Here is a 23,113-nt window from a genome sequence, read left to right as displayed (position 1 = left end):
CAAACTACAATCCATGCAAAGGACCACTGACAACCATTAACCCAAACCCTAACTCAAACCCAGGCCCGGCACACATACTTAAATAGAAACTCGGCAGCTTGTTCATTAGGGTACCAGTCAGGAAGATTGAGTTTTACTCTGAAGCATTCTCCTAGATAGTTAAGGACTTGCTTTTGTGTGGAACAACCCTCTTCCATCACAATCCTTAACATCTGAGAAACAGAATTCCTAAAGAAAGAGTCATCCTCTTTTCCTTTGATGAGCTCCTGGAAAATCTGATAATCAGAAAAGCTGACAAGTGCCTAGAACAGAGAGAAAAAAAAAGCTTTCTTTTAAATTGTCTGTAAATAATCACTAAATATACTATTCACTTAGTTACCATTCTCTCCTCTAATGATTTTTAAATCCCACCAAAATTAGCTTCCATTATTGCCGAATTTAACTCTCCAAAATATATGACAGTCAGACACTAACATGACCCTTCTGATCCTTGCCTCCTGATATTCAATTTGTATAGTCTCTTCCCACACCAAATTACACATGGCCTGCGACCCAAAAATATAATGGAAAAGGTAATGTGAGATTCTCAGGTCTATGTCATTAAGGGCCCTGTGGCTTCCACCGTGTTTGTTGGCCAACTCCTGGCAAAAGATGGCTGAAAAGAACAAAGACCTCCTACCAAAACCCAGCAATGAGTTACCAGTCAGGTGACCTCTGTCTGGTCAAGTCTTCAGTCACCAACATCATCTCACTGTGACTTTCTGAAATTCCATGCCACAAGTCTAAATAAAATGAAGTCATGCTGGGTGCCTGTGGCTCACACCTATAATCTTAGCCACTCAGGAGGCTGAGATCGGAGGATCGTGGTTCAAAGCCAGGCCGGGCAAGAAAATCTGTGAGGCCTTTATCTCCACTTAACCATGAGAAAACTGGAAGTGGCACTGTGGCTCAAGTGGTAGAGCACTCACCTTGAGCTGAAGAGCTCAGAGAGAGTGCCCAGGCCGAGTTCAAGCCCCAGGACCGACAAAAAAAAAAAAAAAAAATCAAGTCACTTCCCAATTAGTCACTAACAGAAACTGTGGTGATTTATTGGCTGACTGATTCAAATGGATACTTTATGCCAATGACTTTTAAGGCAATTTGTTATGAAGCAGTAGACAATTAGAATGGATACTTTTAATTATTTGTTTATTCAAGGCAGGTCCTTCCTATATTAATTACCCAGGCTGTCCTCAAATTTCACTATCCTCCATCCTCAGCCTGAGTAGCTGGAGTTACAGGAATTATTACCACAGGCCAACTGGCATGCATTAAACAGAAAACCCATCCCATTTGCAATGATACTGTCTCCAATTAATCTCTTCATAACATAAAAAATATCAAAAGTCATACCTTAAGTGCAAATCCCAAAGGAAGAAAAAACAGTTCTTTCCGGTAAATAAAGTTCAATGTAACAGTGCCATTTTCCACATAGTGAAGATTCATATTGACAGCAGAATGCTCCTCCCTTACACAGTACATAGAGACTCCTACCGAAACAAACGGCAAAAAGAGAGAAACTACAATTATTTACTCTCCTAAACATAACTCATGTCAAATCAGTGTATGTAGCCAAGATGGCAACCAAAAGTCTCTATACTATACCAAATACCCCTCTCCTGTTATAAAACTAAAACAAAACCACCAAAGCTATCGATTTAACCAAGCTACTAAGTTTCCTCCAGGCCAAGTTCCATGGCTCATAGCCCTTTATATTCCCAGCATCTTTGCAAAGTGGTTCACATAGTACATCATAGTCTCACTCCCACCCCCTTGGAGTCTGTCAAGAGATTCCGATGAAGAATGGCAAAACTTCAGGTATAAAGACTGCTAAGACACACTGTATCGATTGAAACAAAAGAATAAATAAGTAGGTATTTTTACATGTTGCCATCATTTTTCTTTTATTAATTGTTGGTCATGAGGCCTGAACCCTGGACCTGGGTGCTGTCCCTCAGCTCTTCGGCTCAAGGCTAGTGCTCAACCACTTGAGCCACAGCACCACTTCTGGTTTTCTGGTGGTTTATTGGAGATAAGAGTCTCACAGACTTTCTTGCCTGGGCTGGCTTTGAACCTCGATCCTCAGATCTCAGCCTCTTGAGTAGCTAGGATTACAGGCATGAGCCATAGGTGACTGGCTGCCATACCATTTTTCTAGGTGTCATGTTTGTCAACAACTAATGGTGAAATTCTTATCTCAATATTAAGAATTGTTTAGCCAGGTGCTGATGGCTTATGTCTGTAATCATAGCTACTCAGGAGGCTGAGATCTGAGGATCTCGGCTCAAAGACAGCACAGGCAGGAAAGTCTGTGAGACTTTCATCTCCAATAAACCGCTAGAAAACCAGAAGTGGCACTATGGCTCAATTGGTAGAGCGCTCACTTTGAGATGAAGAGCTCGGGGACAATAACGTCCAGGTCCAGAGTTCAAGACCCTTGACCAACCAAAAAAAAAAAAAGTTTAAATGTCAAGAGTTAGGAAAGAATGCCATATGCTGTCTTTGTGAAGTCAGGCACTGTCCTGAAGCAGAGGCTGGATCCTTCAAGGGCATGTCAAAAGAGTCGGTTTTGTGGTACCAGGGATTGAGCCTATGGTTTGTATATGTTAGGCAAGTACTCCACCACTAAGCTATATTCCCAGCTTCTAAAGCATCTTCAACATATGGTACTTTCAACTCACTATGGTTTTATTACAGCAAAACCTGTGTAAGTGCACATGTGAGATCTTGGCACTAAAAATCTACTCTTAATAAATTCCAAAAAACAATAGTCTTATTAACAATGTGACCACATTGTACACTGTAGCACAGAATACACCCATCCTATAAGTGGAAATTTGGATCCTTTTCCCAACATCTCTTCATTTCTTCCCCTACTTCTACAATCAATCTTATAAACAAAAATACTAGGCCAGGCGATGGTGGCTCATGCCTGTAATCCTAGCTACTCAGGAGGCTGAGATCTGAGGATCGCAGTTCAAAGCCAGCCCGGGCAAGAGAGACTGTGAGACTCCTATCTCCAATAAACCACCAGAAAACCGGAAGTGGCGCTGTAGCTCAAGTGGTAGAGCACTTGCCTTGAGCTGAAGAGCTGAGGGACAGCGCCCAGGCCCAGAGTTCAAGCCCCACGACCGGCAAAAAAAAAAAAAACTAATTTAAAAAAACACAAAAATTATGTAAGAGAAAAATATTAAAGATTCTCTATAGATACCATCTCCTTAAGAAAAAAAAATGCTTCTCAATTTTTCTAAAAGAATCTCAAATGGTCACTGATACTTACCAAAGTGAGTATAACCAGGGCCTCTGCTTTTCCATTTTGGTCTTACCAGTGCAAGGGGAAAATTCCTCCGAGGCATAATCAACATTCGGATAACTTTTTCAATGCCATTGATAATAAAATAGCCTCCCATTTCCTGCCAAAGAGATGGATAATGTGTTAGACGAAAGCACTTGAGTAACAGTACACATGGGTGAAAAGGACTACTGATCCCTTCTTAGAAAAGAGTACAGAGGTGTATGGATCAGCAGCTTTCTTAAACACAAAAGCCAGGCCCTTGCATCTTAGGAGGGAAGCACTCTTTAAAGGGTACCTCCATCTACCAGAAGGCTCAAATTAACTGGTCTCCTAAGCCCCTGAAGTGATTCCTATCTTCCAGTGACAACAAAAAGACTTCCTCTAAAGAGAAGTCTAAAGATGACAATGATAACCATTTTGTTCCTATATGGTTTCTCAAACAAGTTAAAAAAAACCTGACTGTATGAGAGCTTTGCACACCGGAAGTTTAGAATCACTAAATAAAGAAAAATCTCTTCAACAAGTTTCTGGCCAGTCATATTTCATTAATAAATGGAGTTTCTCTTTATTAACTGCCTGTTACAGAATTTAATCCTTGTAAGATTAAAGAGGAAGGGCTGGGAATGTGGCTTTCTGGTAGAGTGCTTGCCTAGCATGTATGAAGTCCTGGGTTCAGTTCTTCAATACCACATAAACAGAAAAAGTTGGAAATGGCAGTGGGACTCCAGTGGTAGATTGCTAGCCTTGAGCAAAAGAAGCTCAGGGACATATCTAAGCTGAGTTCAAGCCCCAAACAAATAACAGGGCTGGGATGTAGCTCAGTGGCAAAGCATTTGTCTACCAAATAACACCCTGGGTTCAATCCCCAGTATCAAAAAAGAAAAAGACCAAAAAAAAAAAAAAAGCCCATGAGTGACAAAGAAAAAAAAAGAGTAAGGAGGAAGACAGCCGTTAGGCCTTTTTTTTTTTTGGTCGGTCATGGGGCTTGAACTCTGGGCCCGGATGCTGCCCCTCAGCTCTTCAGCTCAAGGGTAGCACTCTACCCCTTGAGCCACAGCACCACTTCCGGCCTATTCTGTTTATGTGTGCTGAGGAATCAAACCTAGGGCCTCATGCATGCCAGGCAAGCAATCTACCACTCTTCCCAGCCCTGTTAGGTCTATTTTCAGCAGAGGGAAACAGGCTTGGGGAAATTAAACTTTGCAAAGCCACACAACTTGAAAGTGGAAGGGCTGAGTTGTTACATCTGTTTCTGACACCAAACTGTCTTCCCAAGGCATCACAGTCTTCCTGTGACTGACAAGGGCTGGACATCCTGATTACTTCAACTCAACATTCCAAAGTACCCAGCACTGAAAGAAACAAGGGGCAAAGAAGATGCTCACCGCATCTACTGTGGAAAGACATGCACTCCTGACAATAGTTTGAAGGTTAAAACCAAAACCAAAATGCACACACATACAAAACTTTCATTTCCCTTAGGAGTATGTTTCTTATTTTATAATTTGGAAAATTAGGGCTTTGAGTAGAGCTTGGTTGAGTCAGACTTAGCATTTTCAAGGCCCTGAGTTCAATCTCTACAAGGAGAAAGGAAATCAAAAGCAAATCTACCAGTTCTTCCTCTAAAACAATATTCTCTAGAAACTTACAGCCACTTTTTTCATTTTGCTGCCTCAGCCATGTGCAGTATGCAGACAAGATGTTAACACCTCACACAACCTATACAGAAAGAGGAGCAACAATGGCGAAACCAGCCTGCCAGATGAGCTTCTGGCTTTCTTGTTCCCACCCCAAGCCTTCACTACTGTTTCCCAGCCCAATCTCTGCCCTTACCTCTGCCTCCTCATGATGCTCAATGAGGGCTTGTGGAGAAAGGCCATGTAAGTTGCAAACCTTAGACTTCACCATAATGGGAACATAGCCAAGAAACTGTTTAATGACTCCTTTTGTGATTCCATTCACTGCCCAGCTGATATCAGCCTACATAAAAGGAAAAAGAAAAAAATTACTTAAAGTATCTGAACCTGCAAAAACAAATGAGTATTTTACTTATTTTAAATTGTGATTGTTGGCATTACTGGGGCTCGAACTCAGGGCTGCTAGGCAGGTGCTCTACCCCTTGAGTAATGCCCCCATTAAGCCTTCTGCACAGCTGAGATGACAGGCACGTGCAACCACATCCAGCTTATTTGACTAGACAGGTTCTGTGGATATATTACCTGGGCTGGTCTCAAATCACAGTCCTCTTGATCTCTTGCTTCCCAAACAGCTAGGGCTAATGAGTATTTTAAAGTGAGGACTAGCAAAAGTTTAGAAGATGGGATCTCTTAGATGACAGCATTAAGAAAGCAGAACTTGCAGATATATCTTATTAGGCCTCGTGTCAAAAGTGTACAGACAGCCATGTACTGTGACAGGTACTTACTGTCAGCTTCCCACGGTAGGTACTCCTCCGGCCTCGGCATTCTGCTGGATAAACGTTGAGCTCTTTGCAGATGGTACCTTTTGGAACCGTTGGTGGACTGATGACAGCATCCACAATAGTAAGAGAGATCCGTTCATCTTTGAAAGCAAATTCAAAGGGAGGGATAGCCTGAAATAAGATTCACATTATTTAACAGCTTGCATGGCCAAGGTACTTTTTCTCTAAGACTCTTACAAATCCCATGTGTTATACAGCACCAATCACTATGCTGGTGTTGTGCGCATCCAAAATGGACAGTTTAGGTTACATCTAATCCCCTCCTAACTTCAGCAAGCACTTAACTACTATAATGTTAACTATTCAACTGTACACTATATGTCAGATTCTATGTTAAGCTATGAAGAAGTGCCATCTCTAAACCAAGTACTGATCCTCTGCAAAGCAAAGCAAACAGACTGCTGCTAATACAGAAAGAATTGGGAAACATCCTTCTCATTTAGTAACAGTCTAAAGCTATTATATGTGTACATGCATGAGCATGTACATATGCATGTGTATATGGGGGGGGGGGCTTGTTTTTTGTTTTTTGTTTTTTTGCCAGTCCGAGGCTTGAACTCAGGCCTGGGCACTGTCCCTAAGATTCTTTCACTCAACACTAGCATTCTACCACTTGATGAGCCACAGTGCTACTTCTGGCTTTGTGTTTATGAGGTACTGAGGAATTGAACACAGGGCTTCATACATGTTAGGCAAGCACTCTACCACTAAGCCACATTCCCAGTCCTCTTGCTCGGCTTTCTCAATTATGGCTGGTACTCTGCCACTTGAACCCTATCTCTACTTTAGTCTTGTTGCTGGTTAAATGGTGATGAGTTTTTGCTTAGACTGACTTCGAAACTTGGTTCTCAGATCTCATCCTCCTGAGTAACTAGGATTTAGGTGTGAGCAACTAGCATTCAGCTCCAAGGCTTGTTTAAAACATTTTTTTAGCCGGGCACCAGTGGCTCACGCCTGTAATCCTAGCTACTCAGGAGGCTGAGATCTGAGGATCGTGGTTCAAAGCCAGCCCGGGCAGGAGAGACTGTGAGACTCCTATCTCCAATAAACCACCAGAAAACCAGAAGTGGCGCTGTAGCTCAAGTGGTAGAGTGCTAGCCTTGAGCTGAAGAACTGAGGGACAGTGCTCAGGCCCAGAGTTTAAGCCCCACGACCGACAAAAAAAATAAAATAAATAAAATAAAACAAAACATGTGAGGGGGGGCAGTACTAGAATTTGAATTCAGAGTTTTGAGCTTGCTAGACAGGTGCCACCATGCTACCAACCTTTTGTGCTCTTTGTTTTTTATTTATTTTTGTGCCAGTCGACTGTCCCTGAGCTTTTGTGCTGGAGGCGAATGCTCTACCACTTGATCCATAAGCTCTACTTCCATCTTTTTTGGTGGTTAACTGGATGTAAGAGTCTCACGGACTTTCCTGCCCAGGCTGGCTTAAAACCATGATCCTCAGATCTCAGCAATCTGAAAATCTAGGATTACAGGCATGAGCTATTAGTCCCTAGTGATTTTCTTTTGTACATTGTAATCTTTCTTTGATCGTCTCCCAAAGCTAGATTCTTCTGTCCTTATGTTGATTAACCACAGCACTAATTAACTTTGTGTTGTGTGTGTGTGTGTGTGTGTGTGTGTGTGTGTGTTGTGTGTGTGTTGTGTGTACGCATGAGCACACGCGCCCCACACTGCCAGTACTGGGGTTAAACTCAGGGCCTGGGCACTGTCCCTCAGCTTCTTTTGCTCAAGGCTAGCACTCTATCACTTGAGCCATAGCACCACTTCCATCTTTTTCTGTTTATGTGGTACTGAGGAATTCAATTCATTGGCAAGCACTCCACCACTAAGCCACATTCCCAGCCCCTAACTAACTTTTAATTGCATATAGTTTTTCTTATAGACACAATCCCAAAAGACTCCAGAGACCATATAGAAAGTCCTCATAACTCTTTTTTTTTTCCTATCCTAAGGTTTGAATTCAGGGCCTGGTCACTGTCCCCAAGCTTCTTTTGCTCAATGCTAGCTAGCACTCTATCTCTTAAGTGACAGTGCCACTTCTGGCTTTTTCTGTTTATGTATGTGGTACTGAGGAATTGAACTCAGCACTTCATACATGCCAGGCAAGCACTCTATCACTAAGCCACATTCCCAGCCCACGCCCCCATAACTCTTGCCTTTCTCAAAAACCGTATTGAGATCTTCAAAGAAATCTAATAACTCCAATATATGCAGGAGTTATACTAGCACTGAAATTCCTCCACATTATCTGTATTCCTCATAACACAAAGTTTACTCAATTAAGCCACAGGCAGTATGTAGTTCTCTGCTACCTTTCTTCTAGAAGGAATGCACTCTTAAACTCTTCTAATTTTACATTTTCTTTCTTTCGTTTTTTTCTTTTTGCTGGTCCTGGGGCTTCAACTCAGGGCGTGGGCACTATCCCTGATCCTCTTTGTGCTCAAGGCTAGTGCTCTACTACTTGAGCCACAGTGCCATTTCTGGCTTTTTCTGGAGATAAGTCTCACAGACAGTGGCGCTGTGCCTCAAGTGGTAGAGCACTAGCCTTGAGCTGAAGAGCTGAGGGACAGTACCCAGGCTCAGAGTTCAAGCCCCCAAAACAACAAAAATAAATAAATAATAAAATAATAAAATAAAAATAAAGAGTCTCACAGACTTTCCTGCACAGGTGGCTTTTGAAAAGCAATCCTAAAATCTCAATCTCCTGAGTAGCTAGGATTATAGGTATGAGCCACCAACCCCTGTCCAATTTTACATTTTCTAAACACTCAGGTTAGCTGTTCTTCTCAGGAGCTCCCTCAGTAGACTATACAACTCTTGGCAAAGCAATTCTCAAGAGTACTGGCCTTGCCTGGCGCTGGTGGCTCACGCCTGTAATCCTAGCTACTCAGGAGACTGAGATCTGAGGATCACAGTTCAAAGCCAGCCCAGGCAGCAAAGTCCGTGAAATTCTTATCTCCAATAAACCACTCAGAAAACGGGAAGTGGCACTGTGGCTCAAGTGGTAGAGCGCTAGCCTTGAGCTGAAGAGCTGAGGGACAGCGCCCAGGCCCAGAGTTCAAGCCCCATGACCTACAAAAAAAAAAAAGAAATAAAGAAAAGAAAAGAAAAAGGGACAGGGGCTGGGAATGCTGAGAGACACTGAAGATGCTAATTGAACACCCTTACTCCATACCCTTACCTAATCTTGGCAATGGTTTCACTGTATTTATACAATTTACCAATGCATACTCTTTAGTGTAGTATACTATTTACCAAATGTATGTACAATCTAGAAATTAAATACACCAAATGAAGTTGAAATATAGCAATAAGCATTTCCTGACCAATCATTCTTCCATAGAAGTGATTCACAGAAAGACTCATGTGGTTTACTAAGGTGGAAATCCACTTAGAACACTGCCTCCCCACCCCTAATCCCCCTCCCTCAAATTTTCAATTTGGTCCTATCTAACCTTCTTCCCACCCCACAAGAATTTCAGTCCAGCAGGCTCAAGCCTGTAATCCTGGCTACTGAGGAGGCACCGACCACTAGGACTCATCCCTATCTTCCTCAACGCCTATGTAATTAATTCCTCATCCCCAGGTGCCAGTACTCCTAGCTACGCAAGAGGCTGAGATCTGTGGATCCAGGTTCAAAGCCGAGCTTGGCAAAAAAGTCCATGAGGCTCTAACCCCCAAAAGCCAGATTGTGCTCAAGTGGTACAGCGTTGGTCTTGAACCAAAATCTCAGGGACAGTCCCAAGGCCCTGAGTATGATAGACATTCGTCTATCAATTCAGAACTTTTTGAGATAGTTTTGGAAAGTATGATTTCAAGGGATCTACAGGCCTGTATGTTGTGAATAGCTGGGAGCACATCCCAAATGGAATACATCGTTACTCGGCACCCAGAAACTGTCCTACCAAAAATTCCAAATTACCACTCAATCTTCCCTTAGTCTACTCGCCTCCAATCTGCACATCTGCTATTCCTCCAGTTTCCGCCCAGCACAAGGACTGAGCCCAAGTATTGGTGACCTCCCGGCCACCTCTCTGGGACCTTGAGCCCCGTCCAGCCCTGGCCTCACCTCACCAGTCCTGCACTCACCTCTCTGCACCCCCAGCTGTCCCTCATGTACCCCGCAGCACGCGCAGCCGCCGTGGCGAAGGTCGCGCGCTCACCTGCACCGCGTGGCTGAGCCCCTCCTGCACCGCGTAGTTGAAGGAGTCCACATGAGCACGTGTCAGGTCCTGCAAAGCCGCCTTCTGCTGCTCTGGCGGGAGCCGGTAAGAGGGGTCCGTCAAATGCTTTAAGCTAGGTCCACTGGGCAAGTTCCTCCACCGACCTCCAGAATCCATGGCAGCCCGCTCCCGGGACACCGGCAGAGGCCCGACACGCGCGAGGAGCAATGGCTGGAGTCCTGGCCCCGCGGCCTGCTGGGAAATGTAGTTTCCTCTAGTTTGGCCCGCCCCTAGTGCTTTCATTTAATCCGGTCGGTTTGGAACTGAAACTGTGGCTTAAGTGGGCCGGCTGAAACAGAACGGCCAAACGGGGCGGGTCCTCCGGGTTCCTCCTCCCGAGGCAGATTCCTTCTCTGCAAATTGAAGGCTCATCAAAGATGCAAACCTGTGTGCGGCCTCTGTGACCTCAATCGCTCAATGAAGATGGAGAATGAGCGTTGTCTTCAGAGTTTCCCTTCTATTTCCCGTCTTGCCATCCCATACTGATGGCAAACCCAGGGAACATTCGGGGGGAGTCTTGACTTCGGTGACAAGCAGACCTTGAGCTCCAGGCTTTGTGCTCTCTATCCAGCTCAACCGCTGAAGCTGCTCAATGATGGCCACGAAGTGGGTAGGTCATGCAAGCCTGCTACCCCCATCTTCTGGGCCGAAATTTTTCTTTTGGTGCCGGTCCTGGTAAACAGGAAAAATTACTCAAAGCAGGCCCCAGTTTCGCCTGCCCTTGACAACAGGAGATTATTTAGAGACTAACTGTTGCTTAAACAAAAGATAGCCAACTGATTTTGCTTCTGTAAATAGGCTTCTCGCCAAAAGCTTCCCACACAACCCTGTAGCCTGACCCCCTGCATGACCCCATAAAAACCCTGTAACCCTGAGAAGAACACGTGGACACAGTCTCGTACTGGAACAGCATTTTATTGCCAGCCAAGGCAATAAAATTAATTATAAAGGTGATGTACAGAGGGGTTATAATTACATGTCAGGTAAAGAGTACATTTCTTTTTGTCCTCGCCCTCTTCCACGTTTTTTCTCCTATCACCACCCACAAGTTATATAGTTCATTCTCAACATAGTGTTTAGTGAGTACCACAGCTGCATTTGTTCACCCTTGGTCCCTCCATTTCTGCGACCCTTCCCCTTCCCCTTCCAAAGACAGATAAATGAACAAACAAGACAAAAAAACAAAAACCTCATTTCTGTTTCCTGGAGTTCATTTGATAGCTATTATTTTATATGATCAGATGCACCTAGGTATTGCACCTTTGTTTTCTTTTCCTAAAAATATCCTCCTTTGGTCTCACTGTGTGTAAATGCCCAGAGTCCTAGCTGGGCGCGGGTGGCTCACACCCGCAATCCTGAGGATCTCAGTTCAAAGCCAACCCAGGCAGGAAAGTCTGTGAGATTCTGTGAGATTCTTATCTCCAATAAACCACGAGAAAACCGAAAGTGGCACTGTGGCTCAAGTGTTAAGAGTCCTAACCTTGAGCTGAAGAGCTGAGGGACAGTGCCCAGGCCGAGTTTAAGCCCCACGACTGACTCCCCCCCCCCCCAAAAAAAAAGCCCAAGTGTTGCAAGGAAACTGAGTCATTAGAAATAGAGCAACTTAAGAGACCAAATTGTGAGCCTTTATTGGAGAGCCGGAGGACTGCTGTCAGACAGCTCTGAATGCAGTTAGCACAAAGCTTATATAGGCCAAAACCACATAAGGTGTGTGGAATTAAACCTAACGAAAGTGTTATACATAAACAAAGCAAACCAGATGAGGACACTTAAACCTAATAGAAGTGCTAAAGTGCTAGATAAAAGCAAACCATCTAGAGGAAGCATAGACCTGGTCTCCTTACTGTAAGGTATATTAAGTAGGTAGGTTTCATTAGGTAGCTGATGAAGAGAACAGCATTCGCTATTCAGGAAAGAAAATAAGTTTATTTACCGAATTGCTGCCCGGGCGGTGCACAGTGGAGAGGTATGGCCGAAACAGGAGAACCACCCCCAGGCCAGGACTTATCTAGGCCAGGGGCATGAAGAGATGTGGCCAGGTGAGGGAAAGGTATGGCCACATTGGTTCTGGATGTGACCTCAGGGCCTGGGACCTTCCAACAATCAGATGGAAAGCCAGGGGCAGGCCCAGGATGTAAGGGGGTGGGGTGGGGAAGGTGATTGCTTCCAGGTGTGCCAGTTACCTAGGTTACAGATACTGGGTGGAACCTTAGCCAAGAGATAGGGAGGTGTCTGAATTGGGGCTACATGGCCCGTGGCAGAGCTTATACTTACTTTGCTGGTAGTAAAAGTTGAGTTGTTTGGAGGGAGGGATTCCTAAGGAGCTAGGGGACACTTTGAGAAGTGATGGGTTTACTCATTGTCTTAATTTTGGTGTTGGTTTCATCCTGTATATCCAATTTGCCAGTGTTAACACTTTAAATATGTGTAATGTATTATATACCAAATACGTGTACGACACAGCTCTTTAAATACACAAGATCAAGTTAAAAGATAATAGTAAGTGTTAGGAAAATGGAGGAGAACGGAAAAGGAATAGGCTGGACTTGATCATCAACAGGTGAGGAACAGAAGCTCAGGGATTTTGCCCAGGCCCTGCATTCAAGCCCCAGGACTGGCAAGAAAAAAAATCATAGAATGGAATTTCTGTTATAAACTAAAATTACATTTAATTTTTGAGGTTCAATGAAACTTTTACAAATAAGCTATATGATTTTATAAACCCCCTAACACATAAGGATTCCAATTTCTTTACATCCTTATCAGTAACTGAAATTGTTTACCTTTTCTTTACAACCACCTTATTACATGTATGGTAGTCTTGAATTATTGTTTTTGTGCTGGTCCTGGGGCTTCAACTCAGAGTCTGGGTGCTGAGTCTGAATCTGAGCTTCTTTTGCTCAAGGCTAGAGCTCTACGGTATCAAAATAATTACAGGGATGAGTTGAGATGCATAAAGGTATTTACTTACTGGAACCTTACTTCCAAGATTACATCACTCACTGTATTATCACACACTTAACCAAATCCTACTCCAAGTTCATCCTGTCTGTGCCAGGATGGCTTACCTGCTACTTCACTTGGTCCAAGGTTGGGTCACACTTGGGTCAGGGATGCTTGGTGGTTCTGTGGTGTGTCTGGAGAGAGAGCCTAACCCTGCACCCAGTGGCAACTTAGCCTCAATTCTTTCTGTTTTTAAGCTGCTAGTTGTAGCCTGACATCCAATCATCTTTTTTTTTTTTCTTTTTTCTGTCAGTCGTGGGGCTTGAACTCTAGGCTTGGGTGTTGTCCCTGCGCTTTTCAGCTCAAGGTGAGTGCTCTACCGCTTGAGCCACAGTGCCACTTCCGGTTTTCTAGTGGTTTATTGGAAATAGGAGTCTCATGGACTTTCCTGCCCTGGCTGGCTTTGAACTGCGAACCTCAGATCTCAGCCCCCTGAGTAGCTAGGATTACAGGTGTGAGCCACCGGCACCCGGCCATCCAATCATCTTTAAGGTATGTTCCAGTTCTAAGCACCTTTAGTGCCGGCTCATTTGCATACCTCAGAACATACTGAGTCCAGGGTTTGTTCACATTTCTAACTAACTAATGCTCCTAACATCTACCACTTTTGCCAAAGCACCATTTCTGGCTTTTTTTGTGTGTGCATGATTAATTAGAGTCTCACAGATTTTTCTGCCCTGGTTGGCTTTAAATCCTCAGATCTAAGCCTCCTGTGTAACTAGGATTACAAACATGAGTCACCAGTGCTCAGCTTCGAATCACAGTTTTGATTTTCATTTCCCTACTAACCAGTGATGGTCAGTATTTTTTTATGAGTCAACTGTTGCTTTCCTTTGAAGAAATATAGAGACACTGTCCATTTTAAAGTTGACTTGACTTTTTACAAATCCCCCAATAACATGTAAGGATTCCAATTTCTTTACTAGTAGCTGTGTCTATCTTTTCATTATAATCACCTTATTACATGTATGGGAGTCTCGGATCATTGTGTGTTTTTGTGCTGGTCCTGGGGCTTGACTTCTGGGACTAGACGCTGTCTCTGAGCTTCTTTTGCTCAAGGCAAGTGCTCTACTACTTGAGCTGTACTCTCATTTCCAGCTTTTTAAAGTAGTTTATTGGAGATAAGAGTCTCACAGACTTCCTGCCTGGGCTGGCTTTGAACCACAATCCTCAGATCTCAGCCTCTCTTGAGTAGATAGCACTATAGGATTATAGGCATAAAGCATCAGTGCCCAGCTTGACTTGTTTTTTTATTGTTGACTTGTAATAGTTCTTTATATAGTCTTCCCATCATTCTTAAGCATGCAATTTACACGTTTTCTCATACCATTGGTTGTCTGTTTTTCTCATGGTGTCCTTTGAATCAAAACAAGTTTTTGATGAAGTTTCCAAAAAAGTTTTGAACTGAAGTCTTTCCCCGTTAGTATTATAATTCCCCAGACCTAAGCTCCTTCCTGCCCTAGAGTTCCAGCCATACAGCTCTCTGCCCAGACCTACCCGCGCATGCACTTACCTCACTTCTGCCCTTACTTCCTCCCCCAGACCTGCCTGCCACCTGGATAGGAGTAGATGCCTTGTACTCCCTCTCCCAGGTAGATATGGCCCCTCTAATAAACCTTACAATAATCTTTCTCCTGTGCCTGCTTGCCTCTGCCTGGTCCCCTGGCATGATTGTGAAGGATTCTTTTTTTTTTTTGGTCAGTCGTGGGGCTTGAACTCAGCCTGGGTGCTGTCCCTCAGCTCTTCAGCTCAAGGCTAGTGCTCTACCACTTGAGCCACAGCGCCACTTCCAGTTTTCTAAGTGGTTTACTGGAGATAAGAGTCTCAAGGACTTTCCTGCCTGGGCTGACTTTGAACAGAGATCCTCAGATCTCAGCCTCCTGAGTAACTAGGATTAGAGGCTTGAGGCACCAGTGCCCGGCTTCCTTTATTTTTTTATCAGTCATGGGGTTTGAACTCTGGACCTGGACACTCCCTCAGCTCAAGGTTAGTGCTCTACCACTTGAGCCACAGCATCACTTCTGGCCTTTTCTGTTTATGTGGTGCTAAGGAATCAAACCCTGGGCCTCATACATATGAGGTAAGCACTCTACCACTGAGCTACCTTCCCAGCCCTTCTCAGTTTAGTAAACATATTTTAGGTAGCTGGATAAAGTCTTTATGTAATATAGGTCCAACAACTGGGCTTCTTCAGGACAGTTTCTACTTTCTACCTTTCTCTCTGTATGGGCTGTATCTTACTTGTCCTTTTCATGTCCCATAATTAATATTAAAAAAAATGGGAAATCTTAATATGAGGCAAATTTGGGAACTAGATACAGGGTTGTGATTTGCTTGGTGACTTTCCTAAGCTAAAGCTGTACAGCCTATGTTTTTTGCCTATGTTTGTCTACTGAATTCTCTGCTTATGACTGAACAGAAATTTTCTGAGATGCCTGGGCACAAGTATCTCTCAACCATTGTTAATTGGCTTTGTGTACATGCCTGCAATACTCAGGTAAGCATTTCACAACTCTGCTTTAGTCTTTTCTTCCTGTTGTGCCTCAGTCAAAGGTAAAGGCTATGGGAGTTCACAGATTTCTCCGGAGCATGTACAGCGATCTACCCATGTATGTGGCCTTCAGAATATGTTGAAGCTTCTCAATGGGATTACTAGAAAGGTCTAAGGATGACAGCTCTCTGGTAATAGAGCTTTGTAAGGGCTTCAGCTCCATTCTGCATTTCTACAATGATTGCTGTAAGGCTGGACTTGACCATGCTTTGAGGCTACTGGTTTGCAAGACTACTGGGTAGCTGAGAAGGGGAAATAGAAATAGATCATCTGAACATGAGATCTGAGGATTGTGGTTCAAAGACAGCCCAGGCAGGAAAATATATGAGACTCTTATCTCCAATTAACCACCAGAAAACAGGAAGTGGCACTGTGGTTCAAGTGGTAGAGCACTAGCCTTGAGCTGAAGAGCTGAGGGACAGTGCCCAGGCTCAGAGTTCAAGCCCCACAACCAACAAAAAAAGAAAAAGAAAAGTATCTGCTTAATCCTACACTTTGCCTAAGCAATCTCTGCTGACTCCAGTGGAGTGTCATATCATAATCTGAAATTTCTTTGAAGTAGCATGCCTAAGCCAGGGTTTCTGGGTTGGCAGAGCACTTTTCTGTGCCTGAAATCTGTTTAGTGACGTTACTAGTGAATAGCAGTTTCCCATGAATGAATCCCTACCTGTCCTGAGATTTAAGTGACTAAAGTATGTGGAATTTATAAGAATCACTCAGGATCTCTTGATTTTTGGGGGGCTAGTTTATGGAAGTAGCTTCATTTCAGAAGCCCCTTCAGTATAGCCCCTCCTTACAAGCAGGGAGCTCACTTGACCACGGTTCAGTCACTTGGCAGACCTTGTAAGAAATGATGGACCAGATTCTGGTAGTTTATTAGTGAGTGTTTCATCATAAAGTAGCTCAGAGGTTTGAGGACAATCTGTTGCAAATGTAATGAGTGAAAACCATGGGGCTAGCAAAATCTGCCCTATCTGGCTAGTCTATGAGCTTAGTTAGAATCATTTTTTATACTTTTTGAGAGTTGGGGGAAAAGAAAAAATACAGCTTGGTACTGATGGCTTACACCTGTAACCCTACTTACTTAGTAGACTGAGATCTGAGGATCAAGATTCAGTGCCAGCCAGGGCAGAAAAATCTATGCTATTCTTATCTTCAATTAACTATTTTAAAAAAAGCCAGAAGTAGATCTGGGGCTCAAGTATTAGAGCACCAGCTATGAGCAAAGAAGCCAAGTGAGACTGTGAGATCCTGAATTCAAACCATAATACTGGCACATTAAAATCTATCTATCTATCTATCTGTCTGTCTATCGCAACACAATTTGGTTTGCAAAAGTCTAGCGTATTTACAATCTGGCTGTTTGCAGGGAAACCCTGCCTGCCTATGGGTAATAGTACCATGGATTTGAATAGTGATGTTAAGACACTCAACACTCACAGTAACATAATAGAAGCAAAGAGGCTGGGGTTGGAGGGTGACTCCAACGATACAGTGCCAGCCAATGGACAAACTGTCATATACTAACTTTGAGTCCCAGTCTTGGACCAAAAAAAGGAAAAAGTGAAGAGGCAAAACACTTGAAATATTATTTTACTTTGATGTGCCAGGCATTTGAAACATTCATAAAACTGCCTTGTTTCAAAAACAATTTTTCTCACAGGTACAGATTCTGTGTCCAGGATCAGAGACATGTACATCACTGAATTTTCTCTATAGCCCCCCATGCTGCATGCGACCTACTTTGGCACTTTGTCCTTGTCCCACCACCACAGCCACACAGGCAGAAACCACCCACAGATGCAACCGCAATTATTGAAAACATTTGTAGCTTCCCTGACGCTGGTTTGGTGGCTCTGCTACCCCAAGATACTCAATGCATGCAACCAGCCTCTCAGGAAGCAAGCGAAGTTCCATGCCAGCTGCTCCACACACCAGCATCTGCTCCAGTCTCTCCTGCAAACACCAAGGCACTTAAATGTTCTTGGTAAAGTGGATTTTATAATTGCCATAGGAGTCAAGTATGAGAGAAGCTGTTTTTCTCTCATTACTCATGAATTTACTTTAGCACATATTTAATACTCATAAATTCATCTGTATTTGTTGCCAAGGTTTCATAAACTGTTTACGTAGATAAAAGCAGGTTTGAGTTGCCAGATACTATGATAAGAAGCAACTAAAGAGTCTGCTTCGACACTGCTTGTTTGAACTAGGAATATTGTATGTAATACCTGGTTGCTCTTAAAGAAATAAACACTTGCTTTCAGAAAGATTTATGTGTGCCAGTCCTGAGGATGGAACTAAGAGCTTGGGTGCTGCCCCTGAGCTTTCTTTTTGCTCAAGGTTAGTGCTCTACCACTTAAGTCACAGCTCCACTTCCAACTCTGTGTAGTTAATCGGAGATAGGAGTCTCCCAGACTTTCCTCCTTGGCCGGCTTCAAAGCACAATCTTCAGATCTCAACCTCCTGAGTAGCCAGCCACCAGCACTCAGCAGAAAGAATTTGTTTTTTTAAAAGACTTGCACTTTATGGATACTTCCAAATTATATTGTGTCTATCTTTTCTTGCCAAGCATGATTCAGGGCTTCTCAAGACATTGCTGCCTGAGGTTCTGATTTAATTGGCCAGGGGGTGAGGGAAGGGAACCAACATGTTTTAAAAGCTTCCCAGGAGATTCCAGCATGTTCTCAGCACTGAGAACCTTAGTACTAAAGGCTCTTGAGTCTTTCCTACTCTTGTTCTCACAAAGACCCTGGAGGTAGTCCCCAGCTCTGGCAAGCATCTCTTCCATGAGATTAGAAACTAAGGCACAGAGAGGTTAACAAACTCATTGGTACAGTCAAATGACAGCACTGAGGTTGGAATCAACATCTCCAAAGAAATCACAAGTGCTTCTCCCCACCCCCAGCTTCTTCCCCCAGCTCTGGAAGCACTAACAATCTAACATGTGAAGCCCGGAAGACTGAGAAGCTGGGCATGGCCATCTGTGCCAAGGAGACCAAGGAAGAGTAAGGGAATATTCTTCCTACCTGATGGGGGAAAAATGCATAAAATAGATAGATCGTTGAGCTGGGCAACAGTGGCTCACACTTATAATCCTAGCTATTTAGGAGGCTGAGAAAGGAGGATCTAAGTTCAAAGCCAGACCTGGCAGACAAATTTGTCTGTAATTAACCAGCCAGCAAAAAGCCAGAAATTGAGTTGAAACCATGTGAGAAACAAACAGGAGCTTTTTCTTTTTTTAAAGCCTTTCATCTCTTACATAAATGCCATGAATTCAGGTTTCTTAGAAAATGCACCAGGATTTATACATGCGCTAATAATTTGAAATTCTTAGTTTTGTCACTGTAAGAGCTGGATAAAATATCTCAGATATTCCTATAACTTGGGTTTCTATGCTATCCCCACCAGCCCACATAGACTTGCCACAGACCTAGCACCCTCCACTCTGCACGTGGACATGCATCTTCCTACAACCTACTCAGATCCCACTTCATTTCTCACAAGTTCCCAGGCACTACCCTACAAGCTGCCCTGGGTCTCCAGGACTGACTTAACATTGCCTGATCTATTGTGCTCTGGATGCAAACTCTCAGTAACCAGTAGGACTTTTATTTTATAATTCCAAATTCCAAGTCAACCCAGTTGGGACTTCCTTTCCCATCCTATTACCAGATGGCTGCATCTATCCAATCATCTTATCATTATTCCTTTCCTAAATCCTAAGCTTCCATATCTCATAATATTCTAGGAGGCAATGCCTTTCCTCTTCTTTTGTAAAAATCTCAATTGACTGCAGAACTGGTCAAATAAGAACCAATAACAGGGCCTGGGAATGTGGTTTAGTGGTAGAGTGCTTGCCTAGCATGCACAAAGCCCTGGGTTCAATTCCTCAGCACCACATAAACAGAAAAGGCTGGAAGTGGTGCTGTGGCTCAAGTGGTAGAACTCTAGCCTTGAGCAAAAGAAGCTCAGGCTCTGAGTTCAAGCCCCAGGACTGGCAAAAAAACAAAAAACAAAAAACAAAAACCAATAGTAGATCAAAATATGCACTAGGAAAGTCTGCTGTGATGACTTCCAGGACACACGGTAAGAAGAGCTGTGTGCCTCAGTTCATGCTCGACATAAATGAGATCTCCACTGGGCACTGTAGACTCACACCTGTAATCCTAGCTAATCTCAGGAGGCTGAGATCTGAGGATCATGGCTCAGAACTAGTCTTTGCAGGATAGTCTATCAGACTCTTTATCTCCAATAAACTAAAAAAAAACAACCAAAACTGAACTGGAGCCGTGGCTCAAATGGTAGAGCACTAGTCTTGAGGAAAAAAACAAACAAGCAAGCAAGCAAGCTCAGGGTCAGCATCCAGACCCCAGGATTGACACAAAAACAAAAATAAATAAATAAATAAATCTCATGTTAATAATGTGGCCTTCTGAGAAGTCTACAACATATAACTAATAGTCTACATACCTTGTGACTTACAAAATGCAGCATGGAGCTCAGAACTACTTCTTTCCTGTTTAGGTGGGACTTAGGCTTACTTATCCAGAGAGCATTTCTCCTGACATTCACAGGTGCACACAGACATAAAATCCTTCCCACACTGGAAGCTGGCCTCTAAACCCTGCAGAAGGCTCTTGGAGCACAAGGAGAACAGAAGGGGGAAAGCCACCTGTATCTGGCCAGGGCCATCTGGGGATGCAGATAAACAAAGGAAGTCTATTTTCCCTGACTTCCTAGAGAGGTTTCTACAAAGATTTAAGTGAAAATAAAAAGGAAAGAACAAGAATTTTGCAAAACTGCACTTAGCATTCTGCTTAAAACAAAGAGAATTGAAAACCATGATATTTCAGACACCCCACCCCAACCTATTAAGTAAAGCAAGATATGTTTTTGTTTTTTCTCTCTCTCTCATGCTTATTTGATGCTTACAGGCTCATCAGAGTTGCTGCTTCCTCTCTAAAACATGCAGAGAGCACAGATTGTTGGGTCCCCAACACACAGGAAGCCTGACAGGTGCTGGGCCACAGCCCACCAGGAAGGTAGCTGAGAAAACAGCCATTATTGAGAGGCTGGAGCACAGTACAAAACTAAGGACAGTTGGTGCATGCTTGTCCAGAGTTTAGTGGGGCAGAGTGTTGTGAAGGAGGTGAATGGGAAACACCTGGGGCAACCTCCAAAATGCTCTCACTTCCCATGTCCCTGACCAGCAGGCCTGCAGCTGGGCACAAAACTAAGGCACTACAGGCTGCAGCAGGTGGAAAGACACCAACCAGTGGTCCCTGGCCTGCCATCTGGGGAAGATGGGTTCTGTTCCCAGCATTGCCTGAGGAGCAAAAGACTCTTTCAAAGGATGAGAACACAGGAAAATCAACTCCCTGCCTTTGGCCCCATACAAGAATGTTCTGCTCCTTCTAGAGAAATTTTTCTTTAGTTTGCTAAAGTCAGCAGCACTGTGGAGAGCGCCACTGGCCCTGGACCATCTGCTGTCCTCTTTTCTTCCCGTGCTCTTCCAACACATCTTGGGGTTGCCTCTCCTCATTCTCGGCTTGATAAGATGCAGTCTGGACATTTCATCTTCTTCTGGAGCAGGACCCCATGTGTTTCCCAAGGCAGCTGTGTGCATCTCCATCAGTCTATCACAGCTTGACGAATGCAGCTGGCTGCGGTGGTGGCTCCATGTCCGGGGGTGGGAAGACACTGGCTATGGCTATGTCCACGATGCCCTGGCAGAGTTCTGCATAGAGCTTCCTGCAATGAGTTTTTTTTAAAAAGTCATTAAGAATGTTTATCAAAATACAAGTGAAAAATCAAAAGTTTCTTGGCCGTGTGTGTGTGTGTGTGTGTGTGTGTGTGTGTGTGTGTGTGTGTGTGTGTGTGTGTGTGTGTGTGTGTGTGTGTGTGTGTGTGTGTGTGTGTGTGTGTGTGTGTGTGTGTGTGTGTGTGTGTGTGTGTGTGTGTGTGTGTGTGTGTGTGTGTGTGTGTGTGTGCGCGCGCGCGCGCGCGCAGACCAGTCTTGGGGCTTGAATTCAGGGCCTGGGCACTGTCCCTGAGCTACTTTTGCTCAAGACTAGAGCTCTACCACTTAAGCCACAGTATTACTTCCACCTTTTCTTGCATAGTTAATTGGAGATAAGAGTCTCAAAGGCTTTCCTGCCTGGGGTGGCTTCAAACCGTCAGATCTATGCCTCTTGAGTAGCTAGGATTATAGGCATGAGCCACCATTTTTTTCCCCCTAAGTCAAGATCTGCTGTAGGTATTCTATCTCAAGAACAGCTTTTTTAAATTGGTATCCACACACACAAGTACCTCAGGAAGTATTGTACCACTATAAAACATTCCATCAGTAAAGACTTATGGAAGAAGCCGGGCACTGGTGGCTCACGCCTGTAATCCTAGCTACTCAGGAGGCTGAGATCTGAGGATCTCGGTTCAAAGCCAGCCCGGGCAGGAAAGACCGTGAGACTCCTATCTCCAATAAACCACCAGAAAACCGGAAGTGGCGCTGTAGCTCAAGTGGTAGAGCGCTCGCCTTGAGCTGAAGAGCTGAGGGACAGCGCCCAGGCCCAGAGTTCAAGCCCCACAACCGACAAAAAAAAAAAAAAAAAAAGACTTATGGAAGGTGTTGCAAGTGATCCTGCTCCGACTGGCAGGGAAACAGATTTGATAGCAAGTAAAAGCCACCTTGCCTATGAGGGAAGACACAGGGGGCAGACAGTAACCCAGGGAAATAACCACCTTGCTAGGCTTGAGGAGACACTGGGGAAGATTTCATGGGACTGACAATTAAGTTGGGACTTGGGAAAATATATAAGTCAGACAGAAAATTGGATGGCCAGAAAAAAAGATGAGGAAAAGCCAAGAAGGAAAACTTCCCTCCTTGCCTCTCCAAAGGAGTTCTGAGTCCCTCTACCTCCAGCTTCTGCTGCAGGCTTTCATGAGAAAGCACCTGCTCCCTGAAGTGAGATCTGTGGGGACTGATTCTAAATCAGGAAAAACAAAGAGGGGGGAGAGGGAGCCAGATGCCAATAGCTCACTCTTGTAATCCTAGCTACTCAGGAGGCTGAGAGCTAAGGATCGTGGTTCAAAGCCAGCCTGGGTAGGAAAGTCTGTGTACCCTTATTTCCAATTAATAACAGAAAAAGCCAGAATTGGAACTGTGGCTCAAATGATAGAGTACTAGCCTTGAGCAAAAGGAGCTCAGGGGTAGTATCTAGGCCCAGAGTTCAAGCCTTACAACTGGCAAAAAAAAAAAAAAAAAAAGAGTGAGGGTGGGGGTGGGGGAAGGACATGCATGATCTAAAGAGGAGTCCATATCTACATGTTGCTCTGGGCCAGACATGCCACACATACAACACACTAGGCAAGCCAGCCAGGGACAGAAGTCCTTTCCTATTGTAATTTCCAGAAGATACTGTATCCCAATCCCTTCCTGTCTCATTCCCATCCTTCCTGCTCCAAGGCATGCCCCTCCTAGCACCGAACCTCTTTTCCTGCCCCTGGCCCTAA

General features: G+C 44.0%; 2 protein-coding genes across 4 annotated transcripts in view; both read right to left on the bottom strand.

Moving 5' to 3' along the window:
* The window catches only part of Polr1b (RNA polymerase I subunit B), a 31,797-nt gene extending 21,580 nt beyond the window's left edge, over window positions 1-10,217 (bottom strand). The window contains exons 1-6 of the mRNA XM_070013365.1: window positions 9,988-10,217; window positions 5,760-5,927; window positions 5,168-5,314; window positions 3,320-3,452; window positions 1,393-1,529; window positions 79-302 (exon numbers count right to left, since the gene is read on the bottom strand). Coding sequence (XP_069869466.1) covers window positions 79-302; window positions 1,393-1,529; window positions 3,320-3,452; window positions 5,168-5,314; window positions 5,760-5,927; window positions 9,988-10,164 — 986 coding nt within the window. The 5' untranslated portion in view covers window positions 10,165-10,217. The remainder of the gene's footprint in view (window positions 1-78; window positions 303-1,392; window positions 1,530-3,319; window positions 3,453-5,167; window positions 5,315-5,759; window positions 5,928-9,987) is intronic.
* Window positions 10,218-16,101: 5,884 nt separating this feature from the next.
* Window positions 16,102-23,113, bottom strand: part of Ttl (tubulin tyrosine ligase) — a 43,764-nt gene continuing 36,752 nt past the window's right edge. For 2 of the 3 annotated variants that reach the window (XM_070013342.1, XM_070013340.1), the window contains one exon: window positions 16,102-21,355. In XM_070013342.1, coding sequence (XP_069869443.1) covers window positions 21,244-21,355 — 112 coding nt within the window. In that variant the 3' untranslated portion in view covers window positions 16,102-21,243. The remainder of the gene's footprint in view (window positions 21,356-23,113) is intronic. The other variant, XM_070013341.1, reaches the window with a different exon arrangement.

Source organism: Dipodomys merriami, unplaced genomic scaffold (genome assembly GCF_024711535.1).
Source record: "Dipodomys merriami isolate MVZ:Mamm:240054 unplaced genomic scaffold, mDipMer1.0.p SCAF_90, whole genome shotgun sequence".
Taxonomy (NCBI): Eukaryota; Metazoa; Chordata; class Mammalia; order Rodentia; family Heteromyidae; genus Dipodomys; species Dipodomys merriami.
Note: the sequence above shows the minus strand (reverse complement) of the source record. Positions and strands in the feature narration are given on the sequence as shown.